The following is an 18729-nucleotide window of genomic DNA, read 5'->3' on the forward strand; positions in this document are numbered from 1 at the left end:
AGTCACAAATTTCATTTGAGACACCATATGATCATATTTCTGACACTAAGATAGGTGTGGTACTGAGCCAAGTACTTTTGGGTAATAAAGAACTGCAGCATCTACCTGAATGGCCTTAATCCAAAGCTTTCAGTATGTCACATGAGCAAAGTGCAAGTTTGGATTCACATGATCAATGTTTTCAGAATCTGTGCTGTTTGGCACAGAGGATGACGATGACAATGATGATGATGTTTGGATTGTGGGGCACTCAACTGCATGGTTATCAGCGCCCCTACAAATTCCCAACCTTTACTAAGTCCATTATCACCACTTGCATGAATGATGATGAAATGATGACGACAACACAAACACCCTGTCATCTTGAGGCAGGCACAGAGGAGGTCATTCTGTTGGAGGTACCTTATTATGTTTGAGCTCAGAATATCTTCTAAGATTCTACAACCAATTGATGTCAAGGATATTGGACAGTAGTTTTGTGCATCACTTCCACTACCCTTCTTGTGGACAGATATGACTTGTGCTTTTTTCCAAGAACTGGGCACAGTTTCTTGTTGGAGGAATCTTAGTGAGAACAGGGGCTTACTCAGCCACAAATTCAGTATAGAATCTGACAGGGATTCTATCAGGTCATGGAGCTTTGATCAATTTTAGTGACTTCAGCTGTTCTTCAACACCTCTGACACTCATGCTTATTCCACTCATCTTTTTAGTGGTATGAGGATTAAATCTGGCAATTTTCCTGCATAAATGAACATTTGCAACAGAGTTAAGCATTTCAGCTTTTGCTTCTCTACCCTCAATTTCAGTTCCTGTCTCATTCCCTACAGACTGGACACTAACTTTGGTGCCAGTAATAGCCTTACATTTGACCAGAATTCCTTTGGGTTTTATGAAAGATCATGGGACAATACTCTGCTACACTAGTTATTGAAGGCTTCATGCACATCTTTCTTGACAGCCAACTGTGTTTCATTCAGTGTCTCTCATTCTATAGCCCTATGCTTTGTTTTACACCTATTATACAATAGTCTCTGTGTCTTTAGTACACAGTGACTGTGTGCCATGGAGATTCCCTCCAGTTATGAACTGTTCTGTTGGGTATGTATCTATCCAGTGCATAGTCCGTTATTCTTTTAAACTTGACCCATAGTTCCTCTACATGCTTCTGCCCTGTGCTGAAGTTTCATGTTGATCATGGAGATATGGCACAACTGATTTTTTTATCTAGTTTACTGAACATATATATCTTTTTGCTTGTTTTAGTTCTCCTTTGTACTATGGTAATCACTGTTGCCACAACCAAGTCATGTTCAGTGAAACCAGTTTTGATGTGGATATCCTCAAAGAGGTCAGGTCTGTTTGGTGCCATTAGATCCAATATATTTCCGTCATGAGCAGGGTTCTGAACTATCTGTTCTAGGTAGTTTTCAGAGAAGGCATTTAGTAACGTTTCACAGGATGCCATATCATGCCCACCACTAACGAAACTGTAATTTTCCCAATTGATTGTTGGATGACTATAAAGTCTCCATCAATGATTACAGTATGATTTGGGAACTTAAGTACAAGTGAACTGAAGTTTTACCAAAAGTTTTAGGTAGTATGAGGAGATGAGTACTGGCTGATAGAAGGAACACAAGAGCAACACCTCTGAGAATCTTGAAGTGAGACCCACATGGTAAAATTATTATTAGGCAAATGTGTTTTGTGGCTTGTCCTTTACTGAGGTGAAAGTAGCCTATCAGTCGGGAAAGTAGCACTGTAAAACATTTGTTTGTGCACACATGCATATACTCGCAATACTGCCCCCTCTCATCCTTCCCACTGAACACACACACACACACACACACACACACACACACACACACACACAGAGAGAGAGAGAGAGAGAGAGAGAGAGAGAGAGAGAGAGAGAGAGAGAGACATGTGCATACAAGCAAAGGCTGCTCTGCCACTGAGTTTGTATGAAACACCTTTATTGTGAAATAACATGCTTACACATTTTTTCTAATGTTTACACAGATATAATTAGAAGCTGTTAATATTTTTCACTTGCACTATTAATTAATGGAACATGTATGGCAAACATTCATAGTTCATCTTGTGGCTGTTTCATTTTAAGCTGTATTTGTGGTTCTTGGATACCAAGAGAGTCCCAGAACTCACGATTTCCAAGATCAGCACTTGAATCTGGAATAATACTTTTGCTGCTCGATATTCTGATGAAAGGAATGTTCTTGGAATCATGCTTAACAGTTGGCCATTTCAGATTCTTCACTGGGGCTGGATTTCTGTTCAGAGAGGTAACAAATTTAAAAAATGAGCTATCAAACATACACTGTTTTTATAAAGTATGCAGTCCTTAGCATATAAATTACACTCTATTTTAGAAAAATAAGAAAATTAAAATTACAAAACAAATGTTAGTTTCCATATGATATACAGATATCAGTATGCACTATATTAATTATGTATATGCAGTCAGACAGGATTTACACTGACAGGACATACTGCCTACACTGCCTTCAGGGAACACAGTGTAGCAATAGTGTAAATGAAACTCTTTTATTATGCATCTCAGACTTTGATTATGAAAATGTTTCATAGCTGGTTTTGACTTTTCAGAATGTCACCATCAGATGACCTGTCTAAAGAGAAATAAAAAGGTGAATACTGAAATACTAGGGTAAAAATTACAAAGTCAAACAAACTTCTATTCACAGCTACACAGATTTGAATATGTTACAAAGTACAACTGAACAATCTAGCAGAGACCCTAAAATTGTAAACATTTGTGTGATCTGATTGTTTGAATTAAAGTACACAGTTAATAGTGCAATAGAATAAGTTGTAAGGTCAGTATTGCATCACATGGTCCTATGTTTCTCTGGAAATTAACCTGATCTTTCCCAAGGTTGGCTTCCCACAGTTTACCCAGTTGTCAGAATATAACTCATGTTACTACTCGCAACCATGATTTATTAATCTGATGGTTTAGTAATATTGATAGCTGTCAGCAAAAGCCATCTTCAAAATTGGAATTATTAGATTCTGTGTGAAGTTCGAGCGTATTTTGCCTGTCTTGTATACCTTGCATACTAATTGGAGTAGTTTTGTCATGGATGGCTCTCTCAAGTATCTCAATAATTTTCTGGGGGAATGTCATCTCCTCCAGGGACCTGGTTTTGATTTTGGTATTTCAGTGCATATCTCTCATCCCATCTTCATCTACTTTCTCTTCCCTGTGCATAACATTGGCTTCAAGTTTGTTTCCACTGCATTGACTCTCTATATATTCCTTCCACCTTCCACCTTTCTTACTTTCATCAGCTAGCCACTTGAGCTCTGAGCTCTTGCTATTCATACAGCTGCTCCTCTTTTCTCCAACAGTTTCTTTAATTTTTCTAGAGGTGGCATCTATCTTAACAATTGTCATGGATGTTTCTTCACTTTTCCATATGTCTTATAGCTATTTCTACTTTGCACTTCTTCTCAATATCATTTTTCAGATGCCTACATTTCCTTTTGCCTGCTTCACTTGCTGTGTTTTTGTATTTCCTTCTGTGATCAGTTAAATACAATATCTTGCAGATTATTTACAACAAACTTAGAGAGAGAATAAATATACAAATTTATTAAGTCTGTGATTGTACTCATCCTGATGTTGAGATAAACTGTGAAATCTGTCAGTCAAACACCACAAATGTGCCACTCACATTTTGGGTGCTGTATAGATTTCTGAATGATGGTAGCATCTTAATAGGTCATCTTACAGTAGACAGAAAACTTGTGTTTCACAATAAAATTACGTTGACCATGCATATATATTGTTATTTTGCTTCATCAGCTTTGACAAATTAATTGTTGTCTTCAAAAGATTACAGAATTAGGGATGTTATAAATCTTTAGTGTATAAAATGCATGTTTGACTGTCAGCTGCTTTCATTTTAAACCCAAATGTCAGCTGGTTTCAATCAAGGACCATCTTCAAGGATAAGGGTTAAAATGGTTCAAGCCACAATTTCACATTTGTCATTGCTTAAATAATGTGTAGAGCATGTCATATACTGATATTCATGACATGCTCTATACAGTATTTAAGTAATGAGAAATGTAATATTGTGGCTGAACCATTTTAACCCTTATTCGTGAAGATGGTCCTTGACTGAAACCCATTGATGCTAAGGTTTATATTAAAAGCAGCTGATGGGCATGCATTTTATACATTACTTGACAGCTGTTGGTAGTCACCTTCCAAAAACGTATAAATCTTTAGACCTTGGCTACACATATATGTAAAGTCCAAAAATGTACATATTGTATGTGACTATTGTAAACATATATTGACAGAATAATAATTTACAGTAATGGAGTCATATCCATGTGTATGTCAAGCTGTTGTGTCAGCATGTGAAAAGTATACTAAGGTACGTTAGGAAGAAATATGCTCCTTTTGTCAGAAAATTTCCAGGACATGCTTTCTTAAAAATAAAAGATTTCACGCACCAAGTAATGATCCTAACTCCTATCGAGGTAGTCTCCTTGGCTATCTATAAACAGATGCCAATGTTTCTGGAGGTGCTGGGAGCAAGCAGAGAAATTTTCAGCTGTGATGGTTGTAACCTCATTTGTAACAGCCCATTGGATGTCTGCAATATCTCAATGAAGCTTTCCTTCCAGTCACATTTTCACTCGCAGAAACAAGAAAAACTCACAAGATGAGAGGCTAGGCAAATGTGGTGGATATGGGATGGCAACAAAAGAATGTCTGGTCAGATACCTGTGCTCAGTAACAGATAAAGCAGTGTGGGGTCTTGCATTGTCATGCAATAAGAAAAAGTCCTGAGGATGCACAAATCAGGACAGTGACACTGCACTGCCAGTCACAAACATTTCAAGTCTTTGATGTAAAGTGTTTGGTTCACTGTTCAACCTGGAGGAATATACTTATGAGGACCTAATCTTTTACCCTCAAAGAATGTGGTCAAAATTGTCTTTGTTCTCAAATGTTGTCATTTGACTTTTTTTGAGACTTGGGATCCAGGACTCTGCCATTCAGCACTTTGACACTTTGGGGGAGTGTCATACTGGTAGCATCAACTTTCATCCCCAACAATAATCTTTGACAGAAATGAGAGATTATGTCTGGCTCTATCCAATAGTTCAGCAGAACTTCTTTGTCTTTCCTCTTTCTATTTGTCGGTTAGTGTGTGAGGAACGAGTTTTGCATTAAGTTTCTATTTCCCTAAATCTTCTTGTAAAATCCTATGACATAAATCATAATCGAAAATAACTTCTTCTGATATCACATGCACAGTTACATAACAGTCTTCTTGCAGTAACTGGCTTAAGCACTGCAGGCTTGCATCAGTATGTGCTGTGACTGGTTACCAGCTCTGTGATCATCTTTCACTGAGAATCTCTGCCTTCATGAAACCATTTGTGCCATTCAAAAACATGACTTCTTGAAAGTTCCTCAGCTGCATATGCTTGCTGAATCACTACCCATGTTTCACTAGAGATTTTCCTGAGCTTAATGTAGATCTTAATGTTCATTCTTTGCTAACAATCATCAGCCATTGTGTCATCTTAACTAATTTGCTGAACAAGCTAAGCACAGCCCTGCCACCTAGTGAGTTTGCATGAAAACATGGCCAAGGTCATTTAAAAGATGCTCACATACCAGGTAACATAAAAAAACGTTTGTTCTTTTTTATTATTGCAAACTCAGAAAAAACCTGTCCTGGAACTTTTCTGACAAAGGGAGTATAATACATCTGAGAAAAACAGGGCACATATTTCTAATATTTCTAGGGAATGGGCTAAGTTCCACATTTTATAAGAGATGCTATTCAATCAAAATAGAGTCTGCTTTTTAATGCAAGTTGATCAAAATCCTCTAAAGCAGTCAACACAGTTTCTTTTAAAGAACAGTGCCTTCTGCAAAATCTCATTCATAAATATGTGCCATTTATGAAGAAATGTGTGTCTTTCTTGATTAATAATGAGCTTTAAGAACTATATATTAAGGAAGGCTCTGTTAACTGTAAAGCTAATCTGTCACATTCAAAACTTAGTAAATTATTACATGCCACACAATTTGACATTATTTTAAGAGGCATTTATGAGTGGTTAATTGTAGAGCAAGAGCTGTTCATTCAATTACACCATGAAAAACTTAAAAGCTTGAATATGCTCCAAAAGTCATTGTTATAAAAAGAAACCGATTTACAGTTCTCCTTGCTTTCCTTTCTATGAGCGTGTTACTAACAATATGAACATGTCCTTTGATGCAGCAGAACTTGACATTTTAAATAAAGGCCTTTAATATAACATGAAAGTTTCTCTAGGTCAAAATATTGCCCTGAGCTGATTATTGATGTGAAAATAGCCAATGGTACTGCCAAACTTGACAGATGTGAATAATGTAAGTTTAGGTTGTAAGGTTAATAAGATAATAAGAAAATAAACTAAAAAGAAAAATAGTTATCTTCTTACAGTAAAGTCTATTAAAAGAAACTTGAAGAAGAAAATGCTCTCATCATAAAATCAGGTGAAGGCAATTCTTCTGTTATCTTGCACAAAAAGACAATGTAAATAAAACATTAGAATTCTTTCCTGATAACAATATTCGTACCATTAGCAAGGAGCCCACTACTAACTTCACCAAATAGCTTAAAGAGGCTTTTGATTTCAGTAATTCTCTCTTTCCTCCCAAAGACTGTGTTAGATTACAAAGCATAAATCCTAAGACACCAACTTTATGTTTACAAGTTAAGATTCATAATAATATTTGGTCTATTCATCCAATCATTAATGGAATTGGTAGCCTGGTGTCCAAGAAATTATTGGTTATTTTCATGAAATACTATACATACACAACATCATTATCTGTGAAAAATAGGGGAGGATTATTAACTCCTTAAAAAATGTCACTTTTCATCCTGGCCATATACTTGCATCATTTGATACTACACATTCTACCACAATATTCCTGTAGACAAAACAACCCATATTATTGAAAACAATTTCAGTATGTACAAGAAATTGAATTCAAATTAAATGAAAGAATTTATATGATTTTTAAAAATCATTCTAAAGTGCAAATACTTCAGTTCCAATGGTCAGCTACAAAGACCATGCTATGGGGAAGTGCCTTGCTGGATTTCTAGCAGCCATCTTCATTAGTAAATTTGAAATACATTTTTTTAATTCCCAACTCATCTAGACAATAGCATTTCTTTCTATGGAAAATATGTTGATGATACCATCAATCTATTAAAAGGAGATGTGAAGGGCATTAAATTACTTAGTTAGTCACTGAACTGTTTTCACACTAAAATTGAATTTACATATGAAATAGAAAATCAGCATAATGAAGTTAGTTTCCTAGACCAGAAAAAATGTTTAGTAGGTGGTAAAATTAGCTTCAACATTTACAGGAAACCTCCACAATGGATAACATCATAATACCTCTTCTTGCTAACTCTTTAAGTGCTATTTGGCATTCTTTCACACAATGATCAACTGTATTATTGAGGTTCCCCTAGCCCCCTCTACTATTTTTACTCAAGATTTGTACAAAAACTTTATAAAAATAAAACTAACAAGAATATATATTCCTCTACACTCAATAAAATGGCCTTATTGCCAAGAAATACACTACAATCTTTCTCTTCACCTTTCTTTGTGCCATGGTTGCCCACACAAGACTAGGTTCTGATATTACATATACCTCATGAACACTATAAGATTCATGCCAGCCAAGCAGTACAGAAAGTAATACTCTTGTGGTATGTCTCGTTGGCAAAAATGGTAACATTTGGTGTAAGCAGAGACAGACACAGTGTCATCAAGGTCTGACAGACTGCAGCATCTTAACTCAATGTAAATTAGCAGAATAAATATTATAATTAAAAAGAATACACTGGAGGGAAAGAATAATATTTTAGTGGGCTTCAATCTGTGAAGATAAAGAAAATGAACAATTTAATAAAAAATATATAGATATTATATATAAAAACAAAGATGAGGTGACTTACCGAACGAAAGCGCTGGCAGGTCGATAGACACACAAACAAACACAAACATACACACAAAATTCAAGCTTTCGCAACAAACTGTTGCCTCATCAGGAAAGAGGGAAGGAGAGGGGAAGACGAAAGGAAGTGGGTTTTAAGGGAGAGGGTAAGGAGTCATTCCAATCCCGGGAGCGGAAAGACTTACTCCCCTCTCCTTCCCTCTTTCCTGATGAGGCAACAGTTTGTTGCGAAAGCTTGAATTTTGTGTGTATGTTTGTGTTTGTTTGTGTGTCTATCGACCTGCCAGCGCTTTCGTTCGGTAAGTCACCTCAGCTTTGTTTTTATATATAATTTTTCCCACGTGGAATGTTTCCCTCTATTTAAAAATATATAGATATATTCATTGATTATTAATACAAAATAAAAATACAGTAGTTACTTTCGTAGACTTCAAGAAGGCCTACGACTCAGTTGACAGACAAACACTATTCCAGATACTTTATGAATCAGGGATAGATGAAAACACCAGAAGACTTGTTGAACAAACGCTCACAGATACAACATCAAGAATTAAGTTTCAAGGCAAAATTTCTGAACCATTCAAAATCAAAACAGGAGTTCGACAAGGTGACGGACTGTCCCCAATTCTCTTTAACTTGGTTTTAGATAAAGTAGTAAAAACATGGGAAAACACATTAAAAAACAGAGGCACAAAGGGTATAAGCATGGGCCAAGGAAAGAACAAATTTGAAGTAAAATGTTTAGCCTTTGCGGATGATATGGCATTGATAACTGAAAACCGAACAGACGCAACAGTTATGCTTGATATGTTACACGAGATTGCTGAAAAGACTGGGCTAAAAATATCCTACGAAAAAACCGAGTATATAGAACACAAACATAATACAGATAAGTTTATGAAAACAAAGTATGGAAAAATTAAAAGAATTGATAGATTCAAATACCTGGGGGAGTGGATCCAAGCCAATGGACTGGATAACACAACAAATAAAGAAAGAATAAAAAAGTTGGAATTTGCATATAAATTAACACAAAACTACTACAATAAGAAATCAATATCCATACAAGCAAAGCTTAAACATTATAATTCAGTTGTTAGGACACAAGCAACATATGGATCAGAGTGCCTAACATTGAATAAGAAAGGCGAATTAAGAGAACTAGAAAAAAGAGAGAGAAAAATATTAAGAAAAATTCTAGGTCCTGAGAAAAACAAGGAAAACAGGTGGATTAAAAGGAGAAATGAAGACCTATACAAAAATACAGAAAAGATCACAGATACAATGAGGAAGAGACGGCTAAAATTTTATGGACATTTAAAAAGAATGGAAGAAACACAAATTACAAAGAAAATTTTTAATTACGTTAGTAAGCTGAAAAACACCGTAGGATGGATAGAAGCAGTAAAGAAAGACGCCAACAAAATAGGTGCTACAGAAGAAATAATACGTGACAGGAATAACTTTAGGCTACTTATAGAAAACGCAAACTATGAAGAAGATGCGCCAAAACCTCGACCCAAGAGAGTGTGGACAGATGAGCAGAGACGAGCAGTTGGCGAGAAAATGAAGAAGTACTGGGAAGAACGGAAGAAAAAGAAACACCATAAGTCTTAAGTTGTATGCGGTCCATAGCTGGCCAAATTCATAATTTAAAAAAAAAAAAAGTTGATTATTAATATAGAATGGATGAAGGTCTACATTTTGCGTTCCTATCTGGGGTAATATTATGAAGGAGGTATGTAATTATCAGTAGTAATTGAGTTTTAAAGAAAATATAAAAGAAGGAATTGAATAATGGTGTTTACATAAAACACACTCCTTCCTTATAGTGTTTGGTATGCAACTGATTTGCACAGTATAGTTTGGAGAAATACCCTTCTGGAATTATTTTATGTTATGCTCTTGCAACCATTATTTAAGAAACAAATGGTAATATCCATTAGCACTGGTCACAGAGATAATTTGTTTCAGATGAAGATAGTATTACAACATGCCACTGCTCTGTTTTCTTTATTCCTAGGAGTAAAATCTTTCAACTTTATATGAAAAACAACCTTTCCACATTGCACATTCATGTGACTTAGAAGACACTCCAACCTGGAGTTGAGCCACAAACGTGAAATTACAAGAACTGGTTTCACAATATCATCAAATGTCATTCACAACTCAGATGTATTTACTTTAATAAATGAAATAAGAGTCCAGTTAAATAATGATGCATTCATCCACCAAAAGGCAAGTGGTTTATTAATCAGCACATTGCACATTGCACATTCATGTGACTTAGAAGACACTCCAACCTGGAGTTGAGCCACAAACGTGAAATTACAAGAACTGGTTTCACAATATCATCAAATGTCATTCACAACTCAGATGTATTTACTTTAATAAATGAAATAAGAGTCCAGTTAAATAATGATGCATTCATCCACCAAAAGGCAAGTGGTTTATTAATCAGCACTAGTTTTCTTTCTACTGAGCCTATCACTGTGCACAATGTAGCCAGCTTTAGCTTTTATAATATTCTGTTCCTTGTTGCATAGGCAATATGTCAAAATTATAAATCTGCATGGCAGTTTGTGAGAACTCCAAATGGAACTTACATTCTCTAACTGAATACTTGAAGGAGTACTTAATGGAAGCACAAGAAATCAGAAGTATAGTGCTCCCACAATTTAAACTAATAGACAATCTTTCAAGAAAAAATTTAAAAAGTGGGGATAGTTTCATATTTGCAAGGGAATGCATTGCAGCCCATCCACTCCAAATATGCTGTTCTTATAGTGTTGAAAAGGATATATAATTACCTGGGATTCAACTTACTGACCTCAATTTACTCTTAATAACTGTTTATAGATCACCCTCGGGTAACATACGGTCATTCTTTAAAAACTTTACTTCCATTCGTGAAACCCTAACAAAGAGAAGCATTCCAAATATCTTACTCTGTGGCGATTTTAATACTGACTTGTTGAATGATGGCAGCACCCAGACAACCTTTATAAATTTGATGAATTCTTTCAACCTTCATTTGAAATTAAAATCTGCAACTAGAACCATATCCCATAGTAGTAGCTGTATTGACCAAGTAGCCACTAATATAGAATGTGTTGCAAACTCTGTACACTTAGGGTTCTCAGGCCACAGTGCTATAATTATAAATGCAAAGTTACCATGTAGGGATGCCTTATTCAAAAAGTAGTAAGAGAAAGCAGAAACATTTCAGAAAACAATATTCTAAATTTTATATCCTGCACAGTAAAGCAGACTGGCAGACAGTCTTCCAGTCACAAACAGTAGGTGATAAGCATGAAGCCTTCGTAAATATTTTCTCTTATTACTTCAATTACCATTTCCTTTTAAAACTGAAAAAAAGTTGTTCCTGGTTATTCCAGAAAGTGGATCACTTCAGGCATTATTACTTCCTCCAAAAGAAAGAGGCAGCTTTTCTCGCTGAGCAAAACGAACATTGGCAGGAGTGTTCAGTTTAAGAAATACATAAAAAGACATTCAGAAATGTTGTCAAGGCAGCAGAAAACTTCGTTATGACATACTTCTGAAAAACTCAACTAACAAAAATAAATGCATTTGGCAGATATTTAACACTAATACAGGTAGGACTAAAAACATTACAAATAGCAGTAACCTAGAAATAAATGGAAGATTGATTACTAGCAAAAAGAAATGGCTCATGAATTTAACTTCTTCTTCTCAAATTCTGTTGAAAACCTTACTAGTCACTTAAAGAATAACCCTATGCCAGCCTCTCTTTCGAGCAACCCTACTGCTTCACTATTCTTTTCACCAACCTCAGAAGCATAAATCGAAAATCGGCCAAAAAATAAAAAAGGTTCCTTCTTCTGGCCAGGATGAAATCCCTTGTTTCCTTGTTCACAGATTTTCAAGTATAATACATAAGCCTCTTTGACACATCATTAATTCTTCATTTATGGAAGGCATATTCACTAAATTACTTACCATAGCAAAAATTATACTGATACACAAAAAATACTATAAACAATATCCCAATAATTATCAGCCTATGGCAGTCCTCTCTGTGTTTAGTATATTTGACAGACTAAAAGCATTTCTGAATAGGTATAGTATCCTTTCTCCAGCTCAATAAGGATTCCAGGAGGGGAAAATAACAATAGATGCTGTTTATAAATTTCTAGATACCACCCTCATGCTTGAAGACAAGAATTAGCCAGTTGCGTTGTTGTACCTTCATCTTACAGAGGCATTCTATATAGTAGACCACAGAATACCATTACAAAAACTGTATAACTACCTACAATTGGTTTGTAAGCTACTTACTAAACAGAAAGCAGTATGTGCAGTTATGTGAGGTCGCCCCTTCAGGAAAATCCGCAGTTTCATGTTCTGATACGCAAACTCTAAAACATGGTGTTCCTCATGGATCAGTTTTAGGCCTCATCCTATTTCTCCTGTTTATTAATGACCTTCCTCTTCACTATTGACTTGCAACACCTTCCTTTTTGCCAATGACACTGATAGCTGACTCAAATGAACACAATGAAGCCGCAGACAACCAATGTACAGCTCTACTAGATTCATGGCTTGCAGCTAATAGACTACTCCTTAATGCAAAAATGACTGTAGGCCTAATATTTCATAAAGTCCAGAACAGAAATCCCATTGTCCCAACTATACAAATAGGTGGAAATAGTATTGAACTGGAAAGTGTAACTAAATTCCTAGGAATGCCTCTGACACTCTAGGCTGGAAAAGGCACACTGACAGCATAGCTACCAAGCTAAGTAAAGTATGTTTTATGCTTCTGTCAGTCAGGGAAGTGACAAGTATAAATATGCAAACATCAGTGTACCATGCTCTTTTTCACTCAGTTGTATTCTGGGGCCACAGTTCTGAGTCCAAAAGAAAGCTGTCAGTATAAAAATTATTTAAAAAGCAGAGATACTTGTGTAAACAACTATTCCAAAAACTAGGTATTCTTCCACTTCCATGCCAGTACATTTTGGAGACACTAAGTTTTACCAAGCCAAATATTGGCAGCCTGAAGCAGAATTGGGACTGTCACCAGCCCGACACTAGAGGGAAATAAATGTTGACACAGTTTCCCCATTCTACCAAATTATTTGCTGATAGTGTAAAATGCATGGGGATTAAACTTTACAATCATCTACCACTAAACATAAAAAAACATAAACAATCCAGCACATTTAAAAAGAATGCCTAAATTGATATTATTGAAATACTCCTTTTATAACTTACATGAATATTTTGTATGTGATTTTTCTACGTAATATATTTGCACACTTATCTTTCTGTATCATAATTTATCTTCAAAATGTAAATTTCATACTGACTAATAAAAATTGATCTTCTTGTATGTACCTATTATATTTATCTAGTAAATCTTAAACATTGTATAAATTATGTAATGCTTGTCTGTACTTAACTTGATTTTAAATGTATTCACAAATTTTAATATTAATTAGGCCTTGTTGACCTGAATTTTGGACAACTTGTGAGTATACTAATACTATATCCTGTAATTTATAACTATCATAGAATTGTGTACATGTAGGTGTATTTAATTAAGTGTAATGTATTTTTTAAATGTTTAACTACTATAATGACTTGTCCCATATCATATAATGCTCTCTGTAAGCAGAATGATGCAGTGGATCAGTAAAGAATAAATGAATGAATGAATGAATGAAGGGGGTAGCCAACAGAATGATACAAACACCAATAACTAATTAAGCAGTAGAGTGCCCATCTAAAACCAAGATTATTTGCTGCCTAGGTATTCATATTTATTACCAAGATGTCTTCACTACTAAATGTATATGACTAGACACATGATAAATAAAAATATTTTATTTTTGTTTCTTTTTAGAGTGTTATTTTTCAAACAAATTCATGTGTAAGTTTCTCTCACTGAAACCATTGTCTGTATTTTGGACATACCAAGAACATTTTCAGAAAGATGCAACATTCAGACTCACCCAGTTTTGCTAAAATTAATGCACATATCCAGCATAATATTCATCATATTCCTATCTTCTTTAGTTTCAAGTGGTGTTAAGCCAAACACGTCATTGACATTCATAATATAAGCTGTGTCATCTGCATGAGATACTCCTAATAACAAGAAATTGAAATAGGGATTACAAATGTAAAATTTGTGAACATAATGTTACAAATTACTTTGTAAATGTCATTTATGAACAATTAATTATTTCTGCTGATAGCATGTTTTAATGGCAATAAAATTTGCTTTGAAGAAGATGGATACAGCCACTTACCAAGGTTAACATCAGTTTCTGCCATACTTTCTGAGAAACTATATTTGCCACGGTACCCAAATACATAGAAATAAACAGGTGACTTATTGATACTAGCCTGCAGTCTTGCTGCACGTTCAACTTCTACCACAAAAATTCGATCGCCAAATAACTGAAAATTTAAAAAAAACAATATACATTACATGACACATACACCACCTGAGCCACATATAAAGACACTCATAGTACAAGTCTGGGAAAACCTACCAAAACTTAAAACATTCGATTCTCTTGTGTATTACGTAACTTAATCTATATGAAACATGAAATGATGTATAAATAGTTGTAAGAGTGAATTATTCTAGAACAGGTTGAAAAACAAATACAATTTGGGAAATATCAGATGAAGTAATTGTTCCAAAGTGAAATTAGAGATGAAGAACTGCATTTATCTGTTCAAGAAGTATAGATACAAAAATGTTGCCCACTATTAATTCAGAAAGGTTAACCTAAAAGAAAACATACTTTTTTAGTATTTCCTTCTACTTTCTTTGTAGCCATATGGAATTATCTTTTGGGAGAGACAGCTAACGTTTAGAAAGCATTTGTTTGGAAAAAAATGCCTTGAAATAAAAAGTACCCTATGTTTCACATTTCACAGTGTCTCCCAAAGAGAAGATTCTCAAAGTCTGCCTTGGAACAGAGTAGAGAACATAGAGTACAATCAAAGTTATTGATCATGTAACATAGCATTAACACAGTAAGCAAGACTTTCATTACAAGTGTGTTGGGTCACTGCCATCTGTATTACAGGTTCGCAACATTTGGAATGGTGGGAAAGTATGCTGAGTCACTGCTTTAATGAGAGTTAGTTAGTTGGTTGCGTGTTCCATTGATCAATTGCACGGTACAGTAGCTGATATGTTGTGGAATGTGTCAAGTGCACAAGAAATGCACATATGAAACAAATTTTTTTAAAGATTAATATTTCTATTATTTACCCCATTCCCTTAAATGGCACAAAATGCATATACTATATTTATAGATTTATTTATTTTCGAAAATCTTTGAAAAGGTTATGTTCAAGCATCTACTTAAACACCTTAGTGAAAATAACATACTGTCAAAGTCACAGTTTGGGATTCTTAAGGGTTCTAATATTGAGAAGGTTATTTACACTTACAGTGAAAATGTCCTTAATTGATCAGACAAGAAATTAGAGGCAACTGGCATATTCTGTGACCTGTCAAAGGCTTTTAACTGTGTGAATCACAGCATTCTTTTAAGTAAATTAAAATATTATGGTATCACTGGTAGTGCTGCAAAGTGGTTTCAGTCATATCTTACTAATAGAAAACAAAGGGCATCATTACGTAACACTTCAGCAGAATGCAGTCAGACATCATCTGACTGGGAAGAAATTACATATGATGCTCCCCAAGGTTCCATAGTATGTCCACTACTTTTTCTTGTGTATATTAATGACATGTCATCTGTTACATTACCAGATGCCACGTTTGTCTTATTTGCAGATGATCCAAACATTGCAATAAATAGTAAATCAAATATAAATTTAGAAAGGGCAGCTAATCAAATTTTTACTGACATTAATAAGTGCTTCATAGCCAATTCACTGTCATTAAACTTTGAAAAGACCCACTATATGCAGTTCAGTACTTCCAGGAGATTTCCTTCTAGTGTGTGCATAAAATATGATGACATGGAAATAGGAGAAGTTGAGAGTGTAAAATTCTTGGGATTACAACTTGATAATAAACTCAATTGGGAGTGACATACTAACGAACTGCTAAAGCACCTAAACACGTCTGTGTTTGCAATGTGAACGATGTCAGACATAGGCGATATAAACATAAAAAACTGGCATATTTTGCTTATTTTCACTCCATTATGTCATATGGTATCATCTTTTGGGATAACTCTACAAATCGAGAAAAAATTTTTAGAGTACAGAAGTGTATGATAAGAGTAATGTGTAGTGTAAATCCAAGAACATCACGTCGAAACCTATTCAAAGAATTGGGCATACTAACCACAGCTTCTCAGTATATTTATTCCTTAATGAAGTTTGTTGTAAATAATACATATCTTTTTCCAACTAACTGCTTAGTACACAGTATCAATACTAGGAATAAAAACAATATACATAAATATTTTAAATCACTTACTCTTGCTCAGAAAGTAGTCCAGTTTTCAGCAACGCATATTTCCAATAAGTTACCAGCAACCATTAAGAGTTTAGTTTCAGACAAGGCACAATTTAAACATAATTTAAAAGAATTTTTGGTGGCCAATTCCTTCTATTCAATCCATGAATTTCTCAACAAGTGCAGTAGACCATTTTAATGAAAATTTATTATACTTTAATTTTTTACAATACTTGGTTGTAACAGCCAAGTAACTACCTACTGTGTGAGTGATGGATGTATGGAAAGCAGATGTAAGTCTTAAGTCTGTAAATAGTGGAAGTTTAATTTTTAATCTTGTAAATAATTTCACTGTTCTTAACTGAGGATCATTGAAATGAATAATTTACTTTAATTTTTGACAGTACTTGGTTGTAATGGCCAAGTAGCTAGCTACTGTGTGATTTAATGAAAGCAGATGTAAGTATTAAACCTGTAAATATTAGAAGTTTAATTTTAATTCATGTACATAATTTTACTGTTCATTGACTGAGGATAATTAAAATTAATGAAACTCAAGTTTTTCTAGTTACATTTTTGTAATGTGTTCGTTTATCTGACACGTTACACACCCAGGAGGATCTCCTCTTATGTGGATCTATGGAACGAGTAATTAATCTAATCTGATCTTATCTAATCTTTCACATGAAATATGCTAATCTGAACTAGGAATAGTCTTAGGTTTATTTATTTATTTTATTTTTTTTAAAATTTTATTTTGATCCAACATCAACTGATTACAAAAAAAGGTTTTTTTTTGTTCCAGTCTTCTGGATAAGGCAGAGCCTTACTTACTAGGGTTACATATTATTGGCTGGCACTTTTATCTACACAACTTTTTCTAAATTTAGTTGAGAGAACAGAGTTACATATATGGACTATACATAAAAAAATGGTTATTGCCATATTTAGATTAAGGAATCTACAGTTTGTAACACAGTATTCATATCTGACATTCAAATATTTACAGTTTGTGACACAGTCTAAGACCTGAGATTACATATATTTTTAGATAGATGGTCTTCCATCATACGAGTGTACTAAATCTAGAAACTCATCTATTGAATATACAGGATTGTTTAGGAGCCATAATTTTAATTTCATTTTTAGTTTTGTAATGGGCAATTTGGAGATATTAGGATGGAAGCAATTCAGTAGTTTTATGCCTGTATAGTGAGGGCTTTTCTCATAAAGTGTTGTTCTATGAGAGATGATGTGGGGTCTCTCTCTACCTCTAGTGTTGTGATCGTGTATTTCTTTATTAAGTGTTTTGTTACTGTTTACTGCCATAATGATTATCTTCAGCACATACAGGTTATGAACAGTTAGTATTTTAAATTCTTTAAACAAATTTCTACAGGACTCCCTGGCACATTTCTTTCCCATAATTCTAAGTACCTTCTTTTGTAAGGTAAGTACACTTTTCATATTACCTTTACTGCTGGATCCCCATACCTCTATCCCATAACTTAGATGGGATTCAAATAGTGCAAAATATATTTGCCTCAGAGTGGTGATGTTTCAAAAAGGGTGTCAGTTTTCTTAGGACATATATGGTAGTACATAGCTTTTTGCAAATATCATTCACATGATCAGACCAGTTTAACTCTGCATCTAGTGTCAGGCCAAGAAATTTGGTCAAGTATTGTTTTTTAATGTATTTGTCACCCATTAAGATTTGGTTTTCATGAGTTTTTTTCCTCCCAAGATCAAATTCAATATAGACAGATTTATTATTGTTTAATTTTAGTTTGTTTTCATTAAAATACTGCAGAATTAAGCCTGCTGCAGTGGATTCCACTTCGAGCTGTGAATAGCTTGGATTGCAGCATATTAATGTGGTATCATCTGCATATAAGATAGCTGTTGCATGGTTTGTTATGGACTGAATATCATTTACATAGATAATAAAGAGAAGTGGTCCTAATATTGACCCCTGTGGGATACCAAAATTTATGTCAGTGGTGTTTGATTTGTATGTTCCCTCTGTAGTGCTAATAGACACAAACTGCTTCCTATTTGTCAAGTAGGACCTCATCAGATTATGGGCTGTGCCTCAAATGCCATAGTTCCACAGTTTGTCCAGCAATATGGTCATATCAACACAGTCAAATGCTTTTTGTAAGTGTAGAAAGATGCCACATACATGTTCTTTATTATCTATTGCTTGAGTGACACCTGCGATTAAGTTGGATGCTGCTGT

At 34.5% G+C, this 18729-nt stretch overlaps 1 protein-coding gene across 3 annotated transcripts in view; it reads right to left on the reverse strand.

Annotated features, from left to right (window-relative positions):
- Window positions 1-1958: 1958 nt before the first annotated feature.
- LOC124615138 (venom carboxylesterase-6-like) overlaps window positions 1959-18729 on the reverse strand; it is a 202162-nt gene continuing 185391 nt past the window's right edge. For all 3 annotated transcript variants that reach the window (XM_047143003.1, XM_047143005.1, XM_047143004.1), the window contains exons 8-10: window positions 14344-14494; window positions 14044-14179; window positions 1959-2294 (exon numbers count right to left, since the gene is read on the reverse strand). In XM_047143003.1, coding sequence (XP_046998959.1) covers window positions 2093-2294; window positions 14044-14179; window positions 14344-14494 — 489 coding nt within the window. In that variant the 3' untranslated portion in view covers window positions 1959-2092. The remainder of the gene's footprint in view (window positions 2295-14043; window positions 14180-14343; window positions 14495-18729) is intronic.

This window comes from Schistocerca americana, chromosome 1, assembly GCF_021461395.2.
Source record: "Schistocerca americana isolate TAMUIC-IGC-003095 chromosome 1, iqSchAmer2.1, whole genome shotgun sequence".
NCBI classification, from domain to species: domain Eukaryota; kingdom Metazoa; phylum Arthropoda; class Insecta; order Orthoptera; family Acrididae; genus Schistocerca; species Schistocerca americana.